Source organism: Apodemus sylvaticus, chromosome 15 (assembly GCF_947179515.1).
Source record: "Apodemus sylvaticus chromosome 15, mApoSyl1.1, whole genome shotgun sequence".
NCBI lineage: Eukaryota > Metazoa > Chordata > Mammalia > Rodentia > Muridae > Apodemus > Apodemus sylvaticus.
The window spans coordinates 80139156-80160437 of NC_067486.1; the positions used below are offsets into that span (position 1 = coordinate 80139156).

At 48.7% G+C, this 21282-nt stretch overlaps 1 protein-coding gene across 2 annotated transcripts in view; it reads right to left on the reverse strand.

Moving 5' to 3' along the window:
- Positions 1 to 1794: 1794 nt before the first annotated feature.
- The window catches only part of Ece2 (endothelin converting enzyme 2), a 37776-nt gene continuing 18288 nt past the window's right edge, over positions 1795 to 21282 (reverse strand). Inside the window, exons 1-19 of one of the 2 annotated variants that reach the window (XM_052158727.1) lie at positions 17121 to 17315; positions 16748 to 16834; positions 16259 to 16394; positions 15873 to 16088; positions 14959 to 15083; positions 14718 to 14864; positions 14494 to 14559; positions 10512 to 10700; positions 9486 to 9628; positions 9007 to 9121; positions 7393 to 7503; positions 5474 to 5572; positions 5297 to 5374; positions 4205 to 4308; positions 3923 to 4033; positions 3748 to 3815; positions 3418 to 3608; positions 3240 to 3335; positions 1795 to 2623 (exon numbers count right to left, since the gene is read on the reverse strand). In XM_052158727.1, coding sequence (XP_052014687.1) covers positions 2447 to 2623; positions 3240 to 3335; positions 3418 to 3608; positions 3748 to 3815; positions 3923 to 4033; positions 4205 to 4308; positions 5297 to 5374; positions 5474 to 5572; positions 7393 to 7503; positions 9007 to 9121; positions 9486 to 9628; positions 10512 to 10700; positions 14494 to 14559; positions 14718 to 14864; positions 14959 to 15083; positions 15873 to 16088; positions 16259 to 16394; positions 16748 to 16834; positions 17121 to 17159 — 2298 coding nt within the window. In that variant the 5' untranslated portion in view covers positions 17160 to 17315 and the 3' untranslated portion in view covers positions 1795 to 2446. Of the gene's footprint in view, positions 2624 to 3239; positions 3336 to 3417; positions 3609 to 3747; positions 3816 to 3922; positions 4034 to 4204; positions 4309 to 5296; positions 5375 to 5473; positions 5573 to 7392; positions 7504 to 9006; positions 9122 to 9485; positions 9629 to 10511; positions 10701 to 14493; positions 14560 to 14717; positions 14865 to 14958; positions 15084 to 15872; positions 16089 to 16258; positions 16395 to 16747; positions 16835 to 17120; positions 17316 to 21282 lie in introns of those variants that run through there. The other variant, XM_052158726.1, reaches the window with a different exon arrangement.

Below are 21282 nucleotides of genomic sequence, written 5' to 3' on the forward strand. Positions count from 1 at the left end.
GTCTAAAGATGGCCCCTGAGAACTTCAGGAAGACAGAACTCTATAGAGCCAAGCATCTCACATGGTCAGAACACTCTAACGTCACAAATCTTACCTACTGCTCAACAGCCAAGCTCCACACATTACTTATTAGTATCTCTTTGCATTCTGGAATTTGCAGAGCCCATAAATTCCTTTACTCCCAGTATGTGAATGAACCTAGGACCTCAGGCATGCCGGTGAGCAGCCTGCCTGCCATCAAACCACAGCCTTCATGGTTTACATCACGTGAAGACAGGGTCTCACTAAGATATTCAAATTGGCCTCTGACATAGGATCCTCCTGCCTCTGCCACCCAAATACATGGGATTAAAGGCCTGTATCTTTATGCCTGTGTTGAATTTCTCTTTGTAAGTACTGAAGCTGAATGGTTTCAGAAACCATCTTACCCAACCACTTATTTTACAGACCACTGAGAAGCCAAGACCTGAAGAGGGGATGGCCCTTGCCTTGTGCCGTACATTAGTGGGTGACAGAGCAGTTCTCCAGACACCAAAGCTCTCCTCTTCTTTCCTTTGTTTGTAACTTCCTCCCCTTGGTAAGCTTCTAGCACTTCCAGGTAACATGACATGGCCCCATATGGGGGACGGTCTGGTCCACCGAAAAACTGGGGTAAGACACAGGTTATGGGCATATCTAAGAGACCAGAGGCACCAGAAACAATTCTAACAAGCCCTCACCTGTCCCTGCAAACCTGACTAGCTCACTCCTACTCCACCTCCAGGAGCACACATGTGATTGGAATCTTTCTACTGTTTTGCTGCCCTTCCTGTTTATTTTCTGGATGAAGAAACTGAGGTTTATGCAGTGGTGGCAGTGGGGGTGTAGGGTGTGGGGGGTTGGTTGTAACCACTGGAGCCACAGGTTCAAACCAGATTTCTTTGACTGCAATAAAGTGTTTAGGGTTAATGGGAGCAGAGCACTGTTAGAACGCTGGGCCTGTAGAGACTGGATGAACTTGTGAGGTAAAAAGTCAGTTAACAAGGGGCTGGAGAGATGGCTCAGTGGTTAAGAGCACTGGCTGCTCTACCAAAGGACCTGGGTTCAATTCCCAGCACCCACATGGAAGCTCACAACTATCTGTAACTCCAGTTCCAGAGGATCTGACACCCCTACACAAGCATAGATGCAGGCAAAACACCAATGCACATAAAATGAAAATAGATACATTTTTTTAAAAAGTGAAATAGCTGGACTAATCAAATGAGAGAAGCCATTTCGGTGCTTGAGACACAAATTGCTGGTGGCCGATATATCATTCAAATCAAAAGTAAATTTAAAGAACAATAACAGTTGGGTGTGATGGTGCACTCCCAGCAGTTTGGAGGCAGAGGTAAGTAGATCTTTGAGTTCAAAGCTAGCCTGATCTATATACTGAGTTCCAGGCCACCTGGAGTATTTAGTAAGGCCCTGAGGAAACAACAACAAAACAACAAAAACAAACAAACAAAACAGAAAACCAAGCTGACCTGATTCACTTACTCCCTGGATTCAGTGACAGACACCCTGGCCACAGCTGTGGTGGACAGCTGCAAGCCCGTCCAGCTGTGGAGGATGTGCTTTGACCAGACAGAACCCACTGTGCTCCTCTCTCCACCTTTGTCTCCTGGGCTTCGAACCTCAGCCTCCTATTTTCTCAAGTAAGTCAGTATGTAAAGAACTACCAGTATATTGGAGCTGCTCAGATATTGGCGGGAAGAGAGCCGAGTGAGGAAGGAGACAGGCTGGCCGAGATGGATCTATTTATTAGCAACGGGTCCTCGAAAGGCAAGACCACACCCTCCCCACCCTCTTCCCTGCAAAAATAAACTCTTTCCTTTTCTCTACTAGATCTGTTTTTCTGTTTGGCCCAGGGACAAACATTCATCCCTGAGACTCACGCCTTGAGGCACAGGGTGGGAACCAGCACCCACTGTGCATACATATTTCTTCTCTCACCAGAGAGAGCCCTTGGCCTTCCACTTGACTTCAGTTGGTTTGTCCTGGAGGGGAGCAGCAGTACTAGGAGGAGCATAAGGAACTTGGGTGGGGGGCAGCCTGAGGGTGGGCTGAAGGAAGCAAGCCCTGGGGAGAGATGGGCATACCGCAGGCATATCCTCTTGACCCCCCAAACTGAGTAAGCTTGGAGTCCAAAAGAGACAGATTCATCTTTGTGGGAATTGACACTTCTGCCTAGACTCCCTCCAGGGTGACACATGAAAGGATGTCACAGTGAATGGTGGAATCTCTGCTAGAGGCACAGGCACCCCTAAAGCAGAGGCACAACGGTGATGGTAGTGGTGGTGGTGGTATCTAGATTCATCTTACTTGTGGTGTGGAGAGGCAACCATACCAGCTGGTCTTTACTCTCCTAACTTGGAAGCCCCAGTCCCTGGCCACAGCTGCCCGTTTCTTTTCCCACCCAGCTCTACCACACCTCACACAGCTGCCCTGGGTTCATGGGGGAGCCGGCAGGGCAGCCGAAGTGCCGCAGGAAGTCTCGGGAGTTGGAGAGAGTGCCCAGCACTCGGAAACGGGCAGGGCTGTGGGGGTCGGTCACCAGCCCCTCGTGAGAGCTCTCTGGTGTGCGTACCGAGCACCACACCTGCGGGCCAGGACAGACATGGGGACATATGGTGTCTAGTGTGGAGCTGAGCTAGGCCATAGCTTAAGCTACAGCACAGCCATCTTGGTCAGGAACCACCACTGCCCAGCTGGTGAGTTCAGGAGTTGTTAGAGCCACTGCAGGGGGCTTGGCCAGCTCCAAGGGAGGGGAACATGCGTCCTCAGACCCTTGAAGCCTTTAAAGAACACGCGGACCCTGGGTAGCCCAGCATGGGCAGGCTGTGGGGAAAGGCTGGGCCCTTTAAGGCTGTTTGCTGTGGTGTAAAGTACTTGAAGAGGTCCTAACTCTGCTACCTAGTTTATTCCTGGGTAACCCTTAACAAGCCATTTTGCATTCCCAAGTTATAGTTTCTTTCTCCACATCCCTCCATAGTGACAGGAGGGAATCAATGCTTTTTCCCATGTATTCCACTCAAGCCAGCAGCCCTTCCCTTTCAAGTAAAATCCTATAGCAAATTCCTCTGTCCTCGAGTCTACCTTTATGGGCTCTGGACACCACGCGCTTTCTCTCAGTACACTTCCCTGACCTTCCTGCATGACCCCAGCTTCTTCTAAAGGCATCCTTCCTTTGGAGGGAGTTTTCCCAGGGGCCATACCTGAGCAAATCCCACGAAGAACAGCTGCTGATTGGTGAGCCCCACAGCGGGAAGCAGCTGCTCCTCCCCATGCTTCCTCAGCCAAGCTTTGTAAGCCTGGGAGAATAAGGAGTAACAAGTCCAGCAGCCCACATCCCCAGGACCCTTCTGCACAGTCCGGGGGACCTCAGCCACTCACATTGTAAGCAGCCTTGAGGCCCCCATTATCGGCGATGTTTTCCCCCAGGGTCTGGAGTCCGTTGAGCCTCTCTCCATTGACCTGGTACTGGTTGTACTGTTCTTCCATGCAGGCTGTGTGATTCTGGAAAGCTGTCAGTGACTCATTCTGCCACCAAGGACGCAGATTCCCTTCTTTGTCATACTCACGTCCTGAGAAGAACTCATCTTTGCAACTCACCCATTGGGGAACAAATACCCCAAACAACCCTAGCCCAAAGACACCAGGATCCCTAAGACTTGCCCCCAATACTTTGTAGTAGTCACTGGAAAGTCTAGAATGCACCCCTACCTTGGTCATCAAAGGCATGTGTCAACTCATGGCCCATCACCACACCGATGCCACCAAAGTTCAAGGCCCTGGTGGATGAGGAACACTGAATAAGGGCACGACAGGGACATTTCCTGGTTCCCCTCCAGCTCACCCACAAGGCCCCAGAACCCAGACCCTCCTGCCTCAGACACACTTTGGGTGGTTGTGAGCATAGAAGGGGGCCTGCAAGATGCCAGCAGGGAAGACGATTTCATTCTTGGTTGGAAGGTAGTAAGCGTTCACAGTCTGAGGTGTCATGCTCCACCTGGGGAGGAAGTACGAGGCTGAGGGTCCTCACTCTCCTTATGCTCCCCAGCCTGACAGCCCAGGCCTGCCCTGCCTGCCTCCTGCAAGGGCCTTGGACCACTCTGCATCCCATCCCCCAGAGCCCTGGTCTACCTCTCTGACTGCCCCACGTCTGCCCGCTCATTCTCACTGGTCTCGGCTGGGAGGTTTGCGGAGCTGGTCAGCCATCACCTTAGCTGAGAAGTTGTACAGATTCAACATGTTTTGGAAAAAGGAATCTTCAGAGACTTCATACTATGGGAAGGGAGGAAGGGAGAAAGCCAGTAAGTGAGGGTCCCGGCAGGACGAGCAAGCCTCTGTCGCCTCCACGGTGAGATGGCTACAGCTAGTTGACAGTAGTTCAAAGGTACTTAGGTTTCCAGGGCTGTTTTGTTGTTGCTTTTGTTTTGTCTTAGTTGGCCTTGAACTCAGAGTTCTGCTCCCTGAGTGCTGGGATTAAAATCATGAGCTCCAACCTTCAGCATTTTTGTTTTTTGTTTTTAACTTTCATTCTTTTGTTCTTACAACCCTGTAAGGTGAGTCCTTTTTGTTTGTTTGCTTTGCTTTTGTTTTTGTTTTCTAAGACTTCTTTGTGCATTCTTGACTTCCTGGAACTTCCTCCATAGACCAGGCTGGCCATAAAATTGAAGATCCACCTGCCTCTACTTTCCAAGTGCTAGGATTAAGGGTGTGCACCACTGCCGGGGTTGGTGGTGGTGCACGCCTGTAATCTCAGCACTCTGGGAGGCAGAGGCAGGCAGATTTCTGAGTTTGTGGCCAGCCTGGTCTATAGAGTGAGTTCCAGGACAGCCAGGGCTATACAAAGAAACCCTGTCTTGAAAAAAACCAAATCCAAAAAAACAAAACAAAAAAAAAAAAAAAAAAAGAGAGAGAGAGAGAGAGAGAGAGAGAGAAAAGTGTGTGTGTGTGCACCACTACAACCCAGCAAGGTGAATACTACTAAAGTCCCATTTTACAGATGAAACTGAGGCCCAAAGACGTCCTGTCCAAGATTACACAGAAGTAGGAACATGATCAACTCAGACTGCACTCCAAATCCAGACTCTCATTAATGCAATATTTTATTGCCAACTGGCCTATATCTGGCATGGAATCCATACTCAAGCAACTTAATTACTTGTATCTGCTTTCTGTCCTCAGTGCCTCAACTTCTACCACTGACGCCAGGAACAAGGCCAAGCCCCAATTCTGAAGGAAGGTTAGTACTGGGAAAGGTACTCACCCCATCATAAACATCATCCAGCTCTTTGGGCTCCAGGATGAAATCAGGGAAACCAATCATATCATAGATGGCATCTGCCTGAAGAGACCAAGATAAAGGTTTTCCTCCTAGTTCCCAGCAAAACTCAATGGGCTGCCGCCACCTCAAGATGGCGCCCCTGACACAGCCCTGTCTCACTTTCTCCTTGGCTGCCAGCCGGGTCTTCTCATCCATCCAAACCAAGTCTCCCAGGGTCTCCTCAAAAGCAGAACGGATTTCACTAATCATCCCCTCGGCCTGCGGGAGAGGGGAGAGTCAACGAGTCAGCCTCCCCCTCCCCCGCTTACTGCCTCCTCGCTCTCCATCCGCCCTTGGGTCCCATCCTGGTCTGTGCAGGATGTCATGGATTATAAAGAGTCCTGAAGAAAGGCTGCCCAACAGGGAGGGTGAGATCACCACCGGTGACATTATTGTTATTGCGGGTGGCATTTTTCTAAGTAACTAAGTAAACATTTGAATTGGCAGTTGGATAAGTTAATATTGTACCTTCATATACTACCTTGTTTTTTATCTGGTTATGAAGGAGATTCATGAACAGATTTATACAGCTGTAAACTGTGGAAAATTCATCATTGATAATCTCATCACACAGCTATCTTCTTTCAACAGCTGACTAGTCCTAGTGTTTTTCCTACCCCAGAAATTCAGACAAAATATGGAACTGTGTTATGCAATGTGGATATATTTTTGCAATCTACTTTTGTTCTGCTTTAAAATGTATCAGTAGGCCAGGTATGGGTGGCAGAGGCAGAAGAAGGGCCATCACGACTTTTAGGCTAACATGGTCTACAACAGAGAGTACCAGGCTAACCCCTTCTCAGGGTTGGGTTACTTGCTTGGGGGTAACAAACTTGTCAAACGTGCTAAAGGGCTCCAGATGCAATACTGGCATTACCAATTTCTCTTTTAATCTAAAAAATAAGTCCAGACATAATTGTGTAATTTAAAAAACAAATTCTATGTATCAGAAGGCCGAGGCAAGTTCTAGCCTGGGATTTACTATGAATTCATTTAAAAAATGTGAGACTAAGACTGGAGAGATGGCTTAGCGGCTAAGAACACTAACTGTTCTTCCGAAGGTCCTGAGTTCAAATCCCAGCAATCTTATGGTGGCTCACAACCTTCTATAATGAGATCTGATGCCCTCTTCTGGTGTTTCTGAAGACAGCTACAGTGTACTCAGATATAACAATAAATAAATCTTTAAGCCAGAGCAAGCTAGGCTGAGCAGAATTCAAAATTCCCACTGGGCGGTCTTAGTGCACGCCTGTAATCCCAGCACTCTGGGAGGCAGAGGCAGGCAGATTTCTGAGTTCGAGGCCAGCCTGGTCTACAGAGTGAGTTCCAGGACAGCCAGGGCTATATAAAGAAACCCTGTCTTGAAAAAACCAAATCCAAAAAACCAAAAAAGAAAAAAAAATCAAAATTCCCAGCAACCACAGGATGGCTCACAACCAAAAGTGCAGCTCCAGTGTACTCATAAACATAAAATAAATAAAAAAAAGTGAGACTGTTAAAAAATTTAAATAAATAAATTATCTTCAATTTAAACATGGCATCATAGTCTATCCTATTATTTAATTTTCCTTTACTGAATAACTGGACAGTTCAGGTCTCCCATAAATATCTAATATATAATATTATTATTACCTATTATTATCTCTTAGTATTATTTTTGGTTTGGGGTTTTTTTGTTTGTTATTGTTTTTGTTTTTCTCAAGACAGGGTTTCTCTGTGTATCCCTGACTGTCCTGGAACTCACTCTGTAGACCAGGCTGGCCTCAAACTCAGAAATCCACCTGCCTCTGCCGCCCAAGTGCTGGGACTAAAGGCATGCGCCACACACCTAGAAATTTTTGATAATTATATAGGTAACACAAATCTAGTATAAGACTTTGTAAAATTACAGAGAACTGTAAGGAACCCAACTCCTTATAATCCCACCACCCAATTTGCTGCTTAGTGAATTCCCTTCCCGATTTTTCTATGTATACACACAAATGGCCGGCAGATTTTTAAACAAATCAAAGGGTAATTTTAGAAGCCTGAAGACTCACGATTTCCTTGCTTTGTCGGTCAAATGTGGCCTTCACAAAGAGCGAGCCCAGCGCGAAGCCCAGGGCATCATCTGTATTGGAGATGCAGGTCTGCCACCTCGGCGTGCAGGACTGTAAAGGAACAAGGAGCAGGTCCCAGAGACAGCAAGGACCTCTAGGCTGAAGGCCTTTCTCCCTCTCCAGTGCTCAGTCCCAGAGAGCTGGCCAACTGCTCGGCCTGGGCTTGAGGAGTCATTCCTTCTTCAGACTCCAGAGCTATGTAAGGCAATATCTCAAACTGCACTGGCCTCGGAAGCAAAGCTTCAATAGAAAGAGATAGGTGAGCCACCCACTCCGTTCTCTGTTCCCACTCCTGTTGTTGCCCTACTAGTGCTCTTTAGTGTCCGAAGTTTCTATCATCATCATCATCATCATCATCATCATCATCATCATCATCATGTTTACTTACTGGGGAAGGGGGCACTTGGAAGTCAGCCTAAAGGAGCTGCCAGGTGGGACTTGGGGCTTAAACTTAGGTCAGGCTTGGTGCCAAGTGCCTCAGTTGTTCCGAGCCGTCTTGCTGACCCAAGATTAGACGTTTCTTTGCTCAGTTCTGCAGTTCAGACTTCTATGCAGTCAGTTCACTGTACCTGAAACCTGGATATCATCCCGGCTTCCTCCATTACCTCCCTTCCAATTCAGTCCCTCCCTCTTTCTACTAGCTCCACCTCATTGTCTCAAGTGTAGCCTGTCACTATTTTCCGGTTCTACAACATGTCATCTCTTGACACAGTCAGACTTCTTAACATACCTGCCAAGTTCCCTCATAAATGTCCCGTGCCCACCTTAACCAAGCTCAGTGTCCCCTTCTCAAGCTTCTACCGGAACCCCTGCAAACACACCGAGCTCCCCTGGGCCTCTGGGAATTCGCATGTGTGTTTTATGCCTGAAATGCTCCCCTCCCGTTCTGTTTCCTCACTCCTCACATGGTGGACTTTGAGAACATTTTCCACTAGCCTCCCCCACACTGAGTGTGCTGTCCCAACTTCTGCTTTATAACATAAAGGAGGTTTTTCACTCATCGTGAGCAATTAAAACCCTCAAAATACATGCATTTGTTTGTAGTTTTATGCCCCGTGCCTGCTGAGGCCTCTTGGATTTGGTTTTTTTCGAGACAGGGTTCCTCTGTGTAGCTCTGGCTGTCCTGGAACTCACTCTGTAGACCAGGCTGGCCTCGAACTCAGAGATCTGCCTGCCTCTACCTCCCAGAGTGCTAGGATTACAGGCATGAGCCACCACCGCCCAGCGCTGAGACCTCTTGGAATGAGCAGCATTGATCATCTTCATCCTCCTCATCAAAGCCGTATGCTGCACACGCCACACACTGACATTAACTCAAGCCTAGAGTGTTATTCATGTATTACCGATCAGGAAATGGGGAGCCGGAGGACCGTGCTCACATCCCCTAGGTACCATAGGCCAAAACATGAAGGAACTAAGAAGTCACGAGAGCTTGATTCCAAACTGTGTTCCATACCATGTGCTCACGTACCGTGAGGAAAATACTCCTACACACTGTGAGCAGGTATCACCAGCTAGACTTAGTCAGAAAGGAAGCAGATCCAGACAGCCCACCTTCTTGGTACCGTAGAGGGTCTCCAGTAGCTTCTCCTGTGCAGTCTCAAAGCGCTGGTCAAGGCTTGAGGTCGTCTTCTGCACCAGGTTCCAAATTAGGTAATTGTTCAGGATGCTATTTCCATATCAGAAATCAAGGAAAGACATGTGGGGAACCCTTTCCTCTCCCCAGCCAGTCCCCAAGAACATGCAAGCTACAGAGGTCCTGAGAGGTGTGGGGAGGTGGTCCTGAAGCCTCTGACTCTGGGACACAGGAGAAGTTAGCTTGGAGGGAACAGAGGTCACAAGTAGATACCCTGACACTCTGCCCAGAGGAAGGGAGGGTCCACAGACATTTTAATCTGAAGTTTGGAAGGTCCAGGGTCTTATCAGTCAATCTGTGTGCCAAGTCACTATGGCTGGTCCTTCCAGAGATCTCCAGAGCCTTGAGTCCCCTCCACTATCCGTACCTTCTCCCCAGGCCCATTCCCCAGTCACACCTTGGCTCCGTACGGTTGATGAGCTCCGACACCTGTTGTAAATACTCAGTCCCATACACCACCACAGGCTCAGAGTCACCCAGCTCAAGTGGCGATAACAAGAAAGAAAGGAACTCCAGCCAGTCCACGGAGGGTGCCAGAGCCTGAAAGCAGAAAGCCTGCATGCCTCCCCGCCTTCCGCCCGCACCGGCTCCTAACAGACTCTTCCCCCCACAGATTTGCTACAGCCCGGGCGTCTTTCCCATTGCTGTAGTAACAGTCACCGGCTGCTTGGGGACCCCTTTCTGCAGTAAATGCTTTTCCAGGCCTGAATGCCCTGCAGTCTGGGAGCCTAACCATGTATTATACAAGGAAAGCTACTATGTGTGATATTCAGCTTGGGCACAGAAATTCAAATATTTTCATGCCAGTTGATAAAACACCACTTCCCCAACACATCCCACACACCTGGCCTCGCTCTAGAATCTCCTTATCTCTAGTCTTTGCATAATTCAGCACCAAGGAGGCTAACAATGAGGGCATTAGGAAAGACTTCCATATCATTCTAATTATTTCATAGATACCTCATCCATTTGGGTTTTCCCCCTTTGCTTGCTTGCTTGCTTGAGATGGATTCTTACACTATAGTCCATGTTGGCCTGGAACTCACAGAAATCCTCCTGCCACAGTCTCCCAAGTGCTAGGGGGTTACAGTTGTGAACCACCATACCTGGCTAAATATTTTAATGCCAATCTCTTCATGTAGTCCCAGGCAACAAGAAAAAGAACTAACCAGCGGCCTTAGACTAACCAGTGGCTTTAGACTAACCAGTGGCCTTAGACTAACCAGTGGCCTTAGACTAACCAGTGGCCTTGAGAGGGGCGGCTTAAAATATTTGCCATAGTTCTTTCCAGGACAGTGACACACTCCTGCACAGAAGCAGCAAGCAGGGAGAGGACAGGTCGTTTCAGAAAGATAGGGACACAGGGTGGTCTTTATCAAGGGCTACCTTCTCCCTAATGTCTCTAGTCCCCTGCCTACCCCACCTGCAGCTCTGAGATGCTCATCTTGTGATAGATCTTCTCCTCATCACGCCGCTGATCCTGGGGCACAGTGATGTTAGCCAACTGTATCTCCAGCTCCAGCACCTGCTGCATCTGCTCCCGGGTGGAGGTCGGCTGTCCACCCAGCAGCGTTCCCAGCTCCACCATGTAGTCCAGGTAGGCAGTGAGAACCTGTGAAAGCCCCAGTCATTCTCAAAGCAAGTGACGAGGCCTGCCCAAGGCTGAGGTCCGCTCTGGCCCTCATCTTTTCCCACCATCTTGGCTTGGCGCACCTGTGGAAATCTTGGTGACTATTAACTCTCTGAGCCACTGCTGACCACCGTCTGCCTGACTAACTTGATTACTTGTGTGTTTAGCGTTCATTCCCCACCCCCACCCCCAAGTGCATGATGTTCCGACTACATCAGCTGTTCACAACTGAACCCCAAGAGCCTGGATCAAGGCCAAGCACACAACTGGTCCCCTGTAAATATTTATCCAACAGATGGACTCCCACAGTGCTTTGCTTTCTCCTTTCCTAATGCCCCTTTAATTACCCCAGTCCCTCAGGGGCCATGTGGTTTTATGTGAACACCTGAGGGGAATCTGCCCCTTCAAGTCCCTTCTTCCCTTCTTCGAGTTTCTTTTTTCTTTTTTCTTTTCTTTCTTTCTTTCTTTCTTTCTTTCTTTCTTTCTTTTCTTTTCTTTTTTTTTTTTTTTTTTTTGGATTTGATTTTGGATTTGGTGGCACACCCCTTTAATCCTAGCACTTGGGAGGCAGAGGCAGAGAGATCTCTGTGAATTGGAGGCCAGCCAGGTCTACAGAATGAGTTCCAAAAAAGCCAGGGCTACACAGAGAAACTGTCTCAAAAACAAACAAACAAACAAAAATCCATATTGCTCCCAAGTTTCACAGCGGAAACACGTTTGAGGACACAAGGTTCGACTGGGTCAGAATGTGGGGCCCTAAGCACCACCTGGGCCCGGCACGAGCTCAGGTCACCTCTGCCCAGCCGGTACCACCAGGACAAGGACATCTGCTTTGTTTGCCACTGCAATCTTGAGTTCAATACAGTTCAAGATTTGTTGAGGAAAGGGAGAAACTGGGTAGATGGGCAGCTCTGGTCAGCGGCCATATCTGTGGCCCTTCCCCCTCTCTTGAGGACAACTCCCCCCTCCTCTCTTTATGGCTGCTGGTGTCAAAAGAGTAACCCATGCCCCACCCTAGCTCCTAGAGGAGACAGTTGACTCAGGACTTGAGACACCCATGCCTTTCTTACTCTACTTCCTAGTCCTCAGCCTGAGACATACTTCTGAGAAGCCCTTGAACCCTTCTGCTTTCCTAGTTCCCCACCCTCCCACCCCCAGCTCAGCCACCGCACCACATGGCCCCTGTATTATGGCGAGAGGCTTCCTGCCTGAGGAAACCAATGATACAGTGACAACCAAACCCAGGGCCTTTCCCAAGCAACACGGGTCTTCCCTGCGTTCTTCTGCACACACACAAGCACATGTGTAAGCATGGCCTGTCACTCATGTGACATGTCACTTGTGTGGGGTGGGAAGAGAGCTCTTGGAGAGTCGGCTCTCTCCTGACACCCTGTGGGGTCTGGGAGTCAAACTCAGCTCATAAGGCCTTTTGATTAGCGCCTGTACCTACCGGACCATCTCTTCAGGAGCCCATTCCCCTTCTTTTGGGATAAAGCCTAAACTTGCCAGTTATGGTAATGTAATGTGTCTACATAGCCTTAGCACTCATGAGGCTGGAGCAATAAAGCTACTAAACTCCAAGAGTTAAGACCAGCCTGGGATACACAGTAAGACCCTGTTTCAAAACAAAAAACAAAACAAAAAAATTCTAAATTCTAAATTAGACCTACATACCTATCCTGAAGAACTGGGTCGCTTTCTCCTATTTCATTCCTCTCTTCTTCAGTCTGTCAACAGGCCCTTCACCTTCCTTCCTCAGAGCTCGTCTGAGGTGCTTCCTCCGTGGGCCCCTCGTCCTCAGTTTTAGCCTGCCCTCACCCTCATTCAGATCCTTCTGTTTGGACTCTAATTGGGATCCTCGTGTTTCTCCTCTGTGATTGTCTAAACAGCCGTGCCCAGAGTAGCGTCACAATGCCTCACAGTCTCTGCACCGCTGAGAACAGCAGTGGTGTGCATGCTTGTCAGGAGGAAGGTCTGGCTAAGAAGTTCAGAAAATGCTTAGGAAAGAACAACCAGGGCTCTCCAGTTGGTCTACTCACAAGATGCTCTTTCTGCCAAGGCCCTTACCACACAAGCGTCTCCTTTCCCTCTCCCACCCTCTCCCACCCCTTCATCTATACTTAAAGGAGCTGTGTCCTTAACCCGCCCCCCCTCCCCCCGCACGTCTGCAGCCTCCGTAGCTGCCTCCTGACCTCTCATACAGAATGTGCCCACATTCCTCAAACTCACACGTCTAAAATGAGAGGCTCCCACACACTGCCTGTGTATTCTGAGCAGGAGCATAGGTTTCCCCCCAACCCCTCAAACCTCTGCCTCTGTAAAAAAACAGATGAGGAACCAGCCTCTGCGACGCCCATCAATTACAACAAACAGGACTGCTGAACGTGAAATACAGGCCTGGTCTCAAAGTCGCTTCTTGTCCTGTGACATCACACTGCCTCCTGGTCCTCAAGTTTTCCAGGCTGGTTCTTCTACACGTAGCAGCCCTATGGCCCACTCCATTTTACCAGGACTCAGCCTTTTAGCGTCAATCACATTTTTCCTCTTCTAACATCCAGTATCTAACAAGCTACAATTCTGCTTGTTGCACCTTGTAACCTCAGCTTCTTAGCACTCACCCTCGCCTCTCCCTCAGGTCTCAGAGCCCAGGCACTAAGGAGACTCTTGTCCCCAGGCCCCCTTCCCAGCACCGCTAACAGCCTCTCTCCATCCCTGCTCTGGAAGCTGGAGTAACTCTCTAGGGGCTGCGGAATAAAGCTTCTCCATAACCAGCCACTGACCACCTTCCAGCCGTCCATGTGCTCGGGAGCACATCGTGCCAAACCACACTTCTCGTTGCATTTCGAGCACGGTGTGGCCTTCCTGGCTTCAGCTTTTTGCTCAGCACGTCGTCTCTGTGCAGAATGCCCTCTTTGCCCCCTGGACCCTTCCTTTCTCAGGGTCCAAACACAACAAGCTTTCTTCCTTTCAACACTTGTTTAACCTCTCTATACAGGATGAGCGCTGTTGATCTCTGTTGTAGTCTTAATAATATTATTATTATTACATTTCTCTCTCTCTCTCTCTCTCTCTCTCTCTCTCTCTCTCTCTGTGTGTGTGTGTGTGTGTGTGTCTGTCTCTCTCTCTCTCTCTCTCTCTGTGTGTGTGTGTGTGTTTGCATGAGTGTAGAGGTCAAAGGAATCTTGGAGGAGACAGTTTTCTCGTTCCATCACCTGTATCTCACGGATTGAATACAGGTCATCAGGTTTGACCACACATGTCTTTCTTACCTGCTGAGCCACGATGCTGGCCCACATCTTTGCTTTTATAGGGCCGAGCTCAAACATGATCTCCTAAGGAAACCCCTAGCTGCCTGCAAGTCCCAGACACCTGTTGAAACTTGTTCTCAGATACCTAGATCCACAGACTTCCTGTGACAATGACAATAACTCTAAAATTCATATCTCAGATTTTTCCCACTGCATCTGGCATCTGGTAGGTATGCGTGAAAGTCTTTCCAGGGCTGGGGTGTCACTCGGTAGCAGAGTGCTTGCCTAGCATGTGTGAGGCACTGGGTTTGATTCCCTGCACCACAAACATAAAGAAAAAAAAATCGCTCTTGGAATAATAGGAAAAAGGAAGGGTGGAGAAAAAGGAGGAGGGGGAAGACATGAGAGTTGGTTGCCAGGCAGCACAAGGGGCTCACCTTCCTCATTCTGACCCTAGGCAAAAGGTAAAGTATGTAGGGGTTAGCCAGCTCAGCAGGCATGGGATAGGGTACTGGGAAGTGCCTTACTTTCTCATTGGCAGTTCTATTTAGGTAGTAATCTCGAGAGGGCAGAAAAAGCCCTGACTGGTCCACCTGCAAGAGCAAAGCACAAAGGTTACTCTCCCTCCCTCCCTCTTTGAACTGGAACTCTTGCATAAAGGGTTGGGGTGCTCAGCCTGCCAGTTGTAGGAAAGGGGAATCTTGGCTCACCCAAGTGTCCATGACCCCCCTCCCTTTTCCCAGCCAGGCACCTGGATGATATTGCTGTTAGAACTCTTAGAATCAGCACTGACGTAGACGGTGAAGAATGGGGTGGCTCTATAAGTCCCTGCTACTGCTTTTAGCACCTCCATGAAGTTGTCCTCATCCCAAGGCCCCGTGATGTTCCAGCCTCCGATCTGAGTAGAGATCACAAGTGGAATCTCTAGTACAGGGGTCACCAAGGCCCCTTGCCCCTCCTCTTCTCTCACCCACAGCCCACAGTGCCCCTGCCTTGTTAATGAGGTCTCGAAGTGGCTGGGCTCCTAGCTTCTCAATGCGCTCCGACTGTAGGCAGGACAGGTAGAAACTCCGAGTTTTCCGCTCAGCCTCACTGCTGGAATTGAAAGTGGCATTCTCTGCAGTGGGCAGAACACAGGACAGGATGCAGGGTGCAGTTAGGTTAATGCTGTAGGAGAGCCTCTGGCTTCCTGACCCACTTATTTATGTGTGATTTTGTGGGACTGGAGATTGAATTTCTAAACAAGTGCTCTCCCACTGAGCCATATCCCCAGTCCTCTTCTCCTTTTGGTAAAGTTGAAAATAGGATCTTAATAAGTTGGCCACACTGGCTTTGGCCTTCCAGCGTCCTGCCTCAGTCTCCGAAGTAGTTGGAATTACCAGCATACGTTAACAAACCAGGTTCTTCCCCCACCCCCTTTCAGAAGAAGTCTCACTGTGTAGCCTGGGATTGGCCCGGAACTTACTACTTAGACCAGGTTAGCCTCAAACTCACAGAGATTGACCTATTACTGAGTGCTGGGATTTTGAAATAGCATCTCACTATATATCTCAAGGCTGTCCTGAAACTCACTCTGGAGACCAGGCTGGCTTAGAATTCAGAGATCCATCTGCCTCTACCTCCTGTGCTGGGGTTAAAGGCGTGTGCCACTAAGGAAGACTGAAAGAGCAAATCATGGCTTTCCCCTTCTGTTTGTGGAGACCCTCAAAAAGCCCCTGTGATTCTGCCCCATCTAACCCAGCTCCAGTTAGAAGCCTTCCTGTTCTCTGCACACCTTCCTCAAGAGCGTCACGGAATGGGCCACCTAGTTCTGCACCTGTGGATGTTTACTGTGTTCCCACTGCGTGCTGGGCCGTGTGTCAGTCAGGAGGCCTTCCACTGGCATAGCCCGGGTGCCTTCACTCACCGAGCAGGTGCTTCAGTATGGCCTGGTTCTGGTCCCAGAGGCTGTTGAAAGTGTTCCAGCGAGAACGCCCATTGGGTAGAGGGTTTCTTCTAATCCAGCCTCCACACGAGAACTGGTAAAAGTCCTGACAGGGGCTCACTCCACGGTCTAGAGACTCCAGGATTTTTCCAGCGACTCGAATGCAGGCTTCTGTGATGCAGGTGCTATGGGCTGGGTCTGGGACAGGACACACATTAATCGGGGTAGAAGAGGCAAAACCTTTTGAGAAGCCTATGACAGCAGGGAGTGGGAAAGACTAGCCCCAAAAGGAAAATGTTGAGAAGACTTTCAGTTTTTGCCCCACCCCTCTAGCTACGAGGGCTGCCAACAGGTGTGAACCCACCTACCTCTGTGGTACTGGACCCACAGAGCCACGAGGCAGCTAAAAAGAAGGGCAGACAACACTAGAATGAGGCCTGCCAAGGCCAGCTCCAACTGTGTGTGTGAACCAAAGAGTTGTCTTGTCCTCTTCTGGAATCCCACCTGGGGAACACAGGACAGGAGCAATTGAGCTGCATCGCAAGGACCCAAGATGGCAGAAGTCCTTCCAGAAAATAAAAAAATAAAGATACGAAGAAGGTACGGTCGGTTTCTGGAGTCATGGAGCAAATAGCTAGTGGGGTTAACTTCGGGCCCAGGAGCAAAGAGGCAGGTGGAGCCTGTTTTGTGCAACGTCATGGCTTTGAAATGCCTCACTATAGTCCTGGCGCAAGAGGCCAGAGATGGAGTGGAAACCGGGACAAGTGACCCACCAGAACAGCCTGCACATGGTTATGACAGGCAGGCATCATGCCAAAGATCAGGCCTGATGAGAAAAGGAGAACCCCTTTGCCCACCTCCAGTGAGTCCCGGGTGGCCCTGCCTTCTACTGTAGTCTCTGGTGATTCTTCATCCCGAAGCTTAGCTCGTTTGTACTCCACCATCTGCAAACCGTTCAGGAGCACCAGCTGAGGTCGGGCAGCTAGGCCTTTTGCTCAAGGCCCTGCTTGAGTGTCCCTCGCTGGGCTTCCTCCTTCATGCAGAGAGGGCCCTTCCACGGGACTAGGGTCCCCTCTGACACCATCCCTCTCCAACCCGCGCAAGAAACCCCATCTCCTAGGCAAGCCAGAGTCCCAGTCAGACGCTGCCAGCTCACTCACACCCGTCCCTCCACACTTTGTACCCTCTCCACCCGGGTCCTCTCCCCTGGAGTCCAGCACCACGACTCACACTGCCTCCGCCACCCAGCTCCTGCAGCGCGACGTTCATGGTGGAGTGGAGCCGGACCGGGCCGCGCCTTAGGGCTGGGCGAGGTTGACCCGCCCAGGAACTGCGGCCCAGGCCACCCGCTGAATGCCGCTGTGGTCCTCCATCCCAGCTACTGCTGCAACCCCCGGCTTGGCCGCGGCGGCCCCGCTTTCTCAGGTCTCCCCCACCCAGCCGCGCGCTCGGGGGTGGGAGCGAGGGGGAGGGGCGGAGCGCGCGCGGCTCCCCGCCAGCATCGGCGCCCAGACCGCGCTCCGCACAACCGCTGCTCTCCATCAAGCCTGAGAGCCCCTCAGGCAAGCCACCAATAATTTGCTTTCATTTCATTGCTAATATTTTTTACCCGGACTCTCCAAATTTCAGGCCTTCTCCAATACTTTTAAACGCAGTAGAGGCATCATGTCCCTGTGAGGAACCTCTTTACCTAGCAGTCTGTCTGCAGGGTCGTTTTTGTTTTGTTTTTTTTTACAGCAGGAAGCCACAGGCTTCACCTCTATCCAGGTGTCCGTAGGATATCTACAACAGCACAGGGTGCCAAGCACAAGAGCACACAGAGAAACTCAGAAGCAACTATTATGAATTTTCACAATGTATATACGGAAAAGCCCACTGTCGTTGGGGACACACACAAGCACATATCAAGTGTTAGGGCAGCATGCACTATACACACATTGCTTCAAGATGGCACTTTTACTCTCCAAGATAATTGCTGTCATCAGATCATCTCATAAAGGGAGGGTTGCAGATGGTGACAAATTGGCAGGGAAAAAAACAGCCATGCACAGATATTTAAAGAAAAGACATGCTAACACTTCCAACTCAGGAAGGCAAATGATTTTATTTGGGAGGTTTACAAGAGGGGGAAAAAAAACCCCACAGAGCAATATTTAACTGAAACGCAACTGTGTGGTATCCATGCATCCACCATCTGCCTCCTATATTGTCATCTTCCAACAGGCAGGGGAGTGTCACAGTCTGCTGTGCCAAGGAGCGCCTCATGTTTTTTACAGTGCTGCAGAGGGAACTGGGACACCAAAGCACTGCCTCCTCTTCCTCTCTCTAACTGCACCAAGAAAATACAAAACCGTGATCGGAGGAAGCCTTCTGTAGTGGCAGTGGATACTCATTTATTGATTCGCACCTAAGTTCTCAGACATCTTATTGCAAGTGGTGCTAGCGTGGGCTATTCTTGAGGCTGAGAGACGGTGCAAGATGAATGGATTTGGCTGAGAAGTGCTAGACTGCTTTCTTAGGCGCTTTTCCATCTCCAAAGTGCATGTTCTCAAACAAGACAAAGCACCGTGTCAGTGTTAGCATGAACGATTCTGGGTTCAAACTCAGTTTCCCCATCTGTAAAATAGAAATAAGAGTAGTATTTCTACTCCTTTAATTCTAGCACTGGGGAGGCAGAGGCAGTTGGATCTCTGAGTTCAAGGCCAGCCTGATCTACAAAGTGAGTTCCAGGGCAGCCAGGGGTACACAGAGAAACCCTGTCTCAAAACAAACAAACAAACAAACAAACAAACAAACAACACAAAAAAATTAGTATCTACCTCAAAGTGTGTTTCTAGAATTAAATAGAACAGTGACTGGCACATACAGAGTGTATTGTCAGTCAATCTTTTTTTTTCAGATACTGGGTATTAAATCAAGGGTCTTGCACCCGCTAATAGATATTCTACCTCCAGATTATTTGGGGCCTTAAGATTATTTTGGGCCTGCATTGAGGGCTCAACAGTTAAGAGCACTGGCTGCTATTCCAGAGGACCTAAGTTCAATTCCCAGCTACCACATAAAGGCTCACAACCTTCACTAATTCAAATTCCAGGGGATCCAGCACCTTCTATTGGGCTCCGCAGGCTTTGCACATGATTCACAGACACACACATAGGCAAAACATCCCTACACATAAAACAAGAATAAATTAAATATGTTTTAAATAAAATAAAAATTAAAATAATGTTTTCAGGGCTAAGGTGTTTAGAATCAAGCCTCTTTTGGCTGAGTATGGAACTTTACACCTTTAATGCTAGCACTTGGGAAACAGAGTCCAGTGCACCTATGTGAACTCAAGCCAACTTGGTCTACATATTGAGTTCCAGGACAACCAGGCCTACATAATGACTGAATCTGTCTAAACAAATTATTACTATCATTTAAACATATTTATGTATGTATGTGTTTGTGTGTGTGATGTGTTGGGGCAGGGGAAGTGGCACACAGGTGGAGAACGACTTGTATGACTTGGCCTTTTCTCTCCTCCATGTGGGTTCCTGGGCTCAAACTCAGGTCAGCAGGCTTAGCAGCAAGTGCTCTTACCCACTGTGCTATCTCGCCACCCTAGAATTATAATAATAATAATAATTATTACTACTACTACTATTATTAAGGGAAATTCTTCCTAAGTTGACCAGGCTGGCCTCAAACTCAGAAATCCACCTGCCTCTGCCTCCCAAGTGCTAGGATTAAAGACGTGCGCCACCACTGCCCGATTTCTGTTTTTTGAGACAGGGTTTCTCTGTATAGCCTTGGCTGTCCTGGAAACTCACTCTGTAGACCAGGCTGGCCTCTAATGCAGGGATCTTTCTGCCTCTGCCTCCTGAGTGCTGGGATTAAAGACATGCGCCACCACTGCCCAGCTTGGTTTGTTTGAGATAGAGTCTCACTATGTAGTCAGGGCTGGTCCCCAACTTGCAGTGATCTCCCTGCCTCTGCCTTCCAAGTACTGGAACTATAAGTGTACACCAATATGCCGCGGTATTATAATTATTATTATCATTGTCCAAGACCTAGTAAAACTAGTAAGGCTGGAGGAAGTATGCTCTAGTTCTCTGAGGATGGAGCAGGCTCGGTTCCTTAAGCATCAAGCTTTCACATCTTGACATACTGGAGCCTGGAGCAGCTATCTACTTAGGACAAGTATCGGCCTTGCTCCTGCTCACTCTAGAGACAAGATAGCACCACAGCATTCAGCTCTCGACTTCCCTTCCACAGAGGAAAGAAACGCAGCACTTAGGAATCAGGTGAGGTGGCATATGCCTGTATTTGGAAGATGGGGGCAGGAAGAACATCAGTTCAAGGTCATCCTCAGCTACACACTAAGTTTGAGGCCGGCCTAGGATATATTAGGTCCTGTCTAAGAAAGAAAAGGAAGGGGACGAAAAAAGGTGGGGAGAGGGGGGACCAGAATGAGTCAGATCAGGTGGAGCAGGTCTGTAGTCTCAGCTACTCAGAACCAGAAAAATAATAAATTTAGAGCCTACCTGGGGACCCTCAGCAATTTGGTGAGACTGTGTCACAAAATCCAAAGGAGAAAGATGTCTGGGATTCAGTGGAGCATTTGCATGGACCCTAAGTTCAGCCCCCCAATTGTTGGAGTAATCTTTTTTCACTTTGTATGAAGGCATGTCTGTATTTTCTTTCTTTTTTTTTTAAAAAAAGATTTATTTATTTTATACATATGTGAGTACACTGTTGCTGTCCTCAGACACACTAGAAGAGGGCATCAGATCCCATTACAGATGGTTGTGAGTCACCTGTGGTTGCTGGGAATTGAACTCAGGACCTCTAGAAGAGCAGTTAGTGCTCTTAAACCCTGAACCATCTCTCCAGCCCTGTTTCTGTGTTTTCAATACTTAATTTTGTACCTGCAGAGAGCTAAGTGCTGGCAGGATTTTGATATTGTCATTTCTATATCCTAAAGTTTTCTGCTTTGTAAATATTTGTCCTTCCTCACCTACCTAAAGGCAGTCTAGAATTGTATCAGAGGTTGTCTTGCTACTGAATGATTGTAATACAGATCTGATGGCCAGTAGCTGGGCAGGAAGTGATAGGGCAGGACTTCCTGGCGGAGAATGATGTGGGAGGGGAAAGCAGAAATGAAAGATTAGGAAGCAAACATGAAGGGGAGTAGCTGGACCTCAGAGGAGCAGAGAGGTGTCGAGCTAGCCTGTTGGTGGGTTGTAGGCTAGATGAGGGTTAAGTTAGATGAAGTAGGTGGGAGACGATTGCTCAAGCAAAAGGCCTAAGCATTAAACTATAATAGAAGTCTTGTGCCGTTTTATTCATACCGTAGGCGGTCTGAGAAAGTCCAGTTATGCTGAAAGGCAAGAAAGGGAAACAAAAC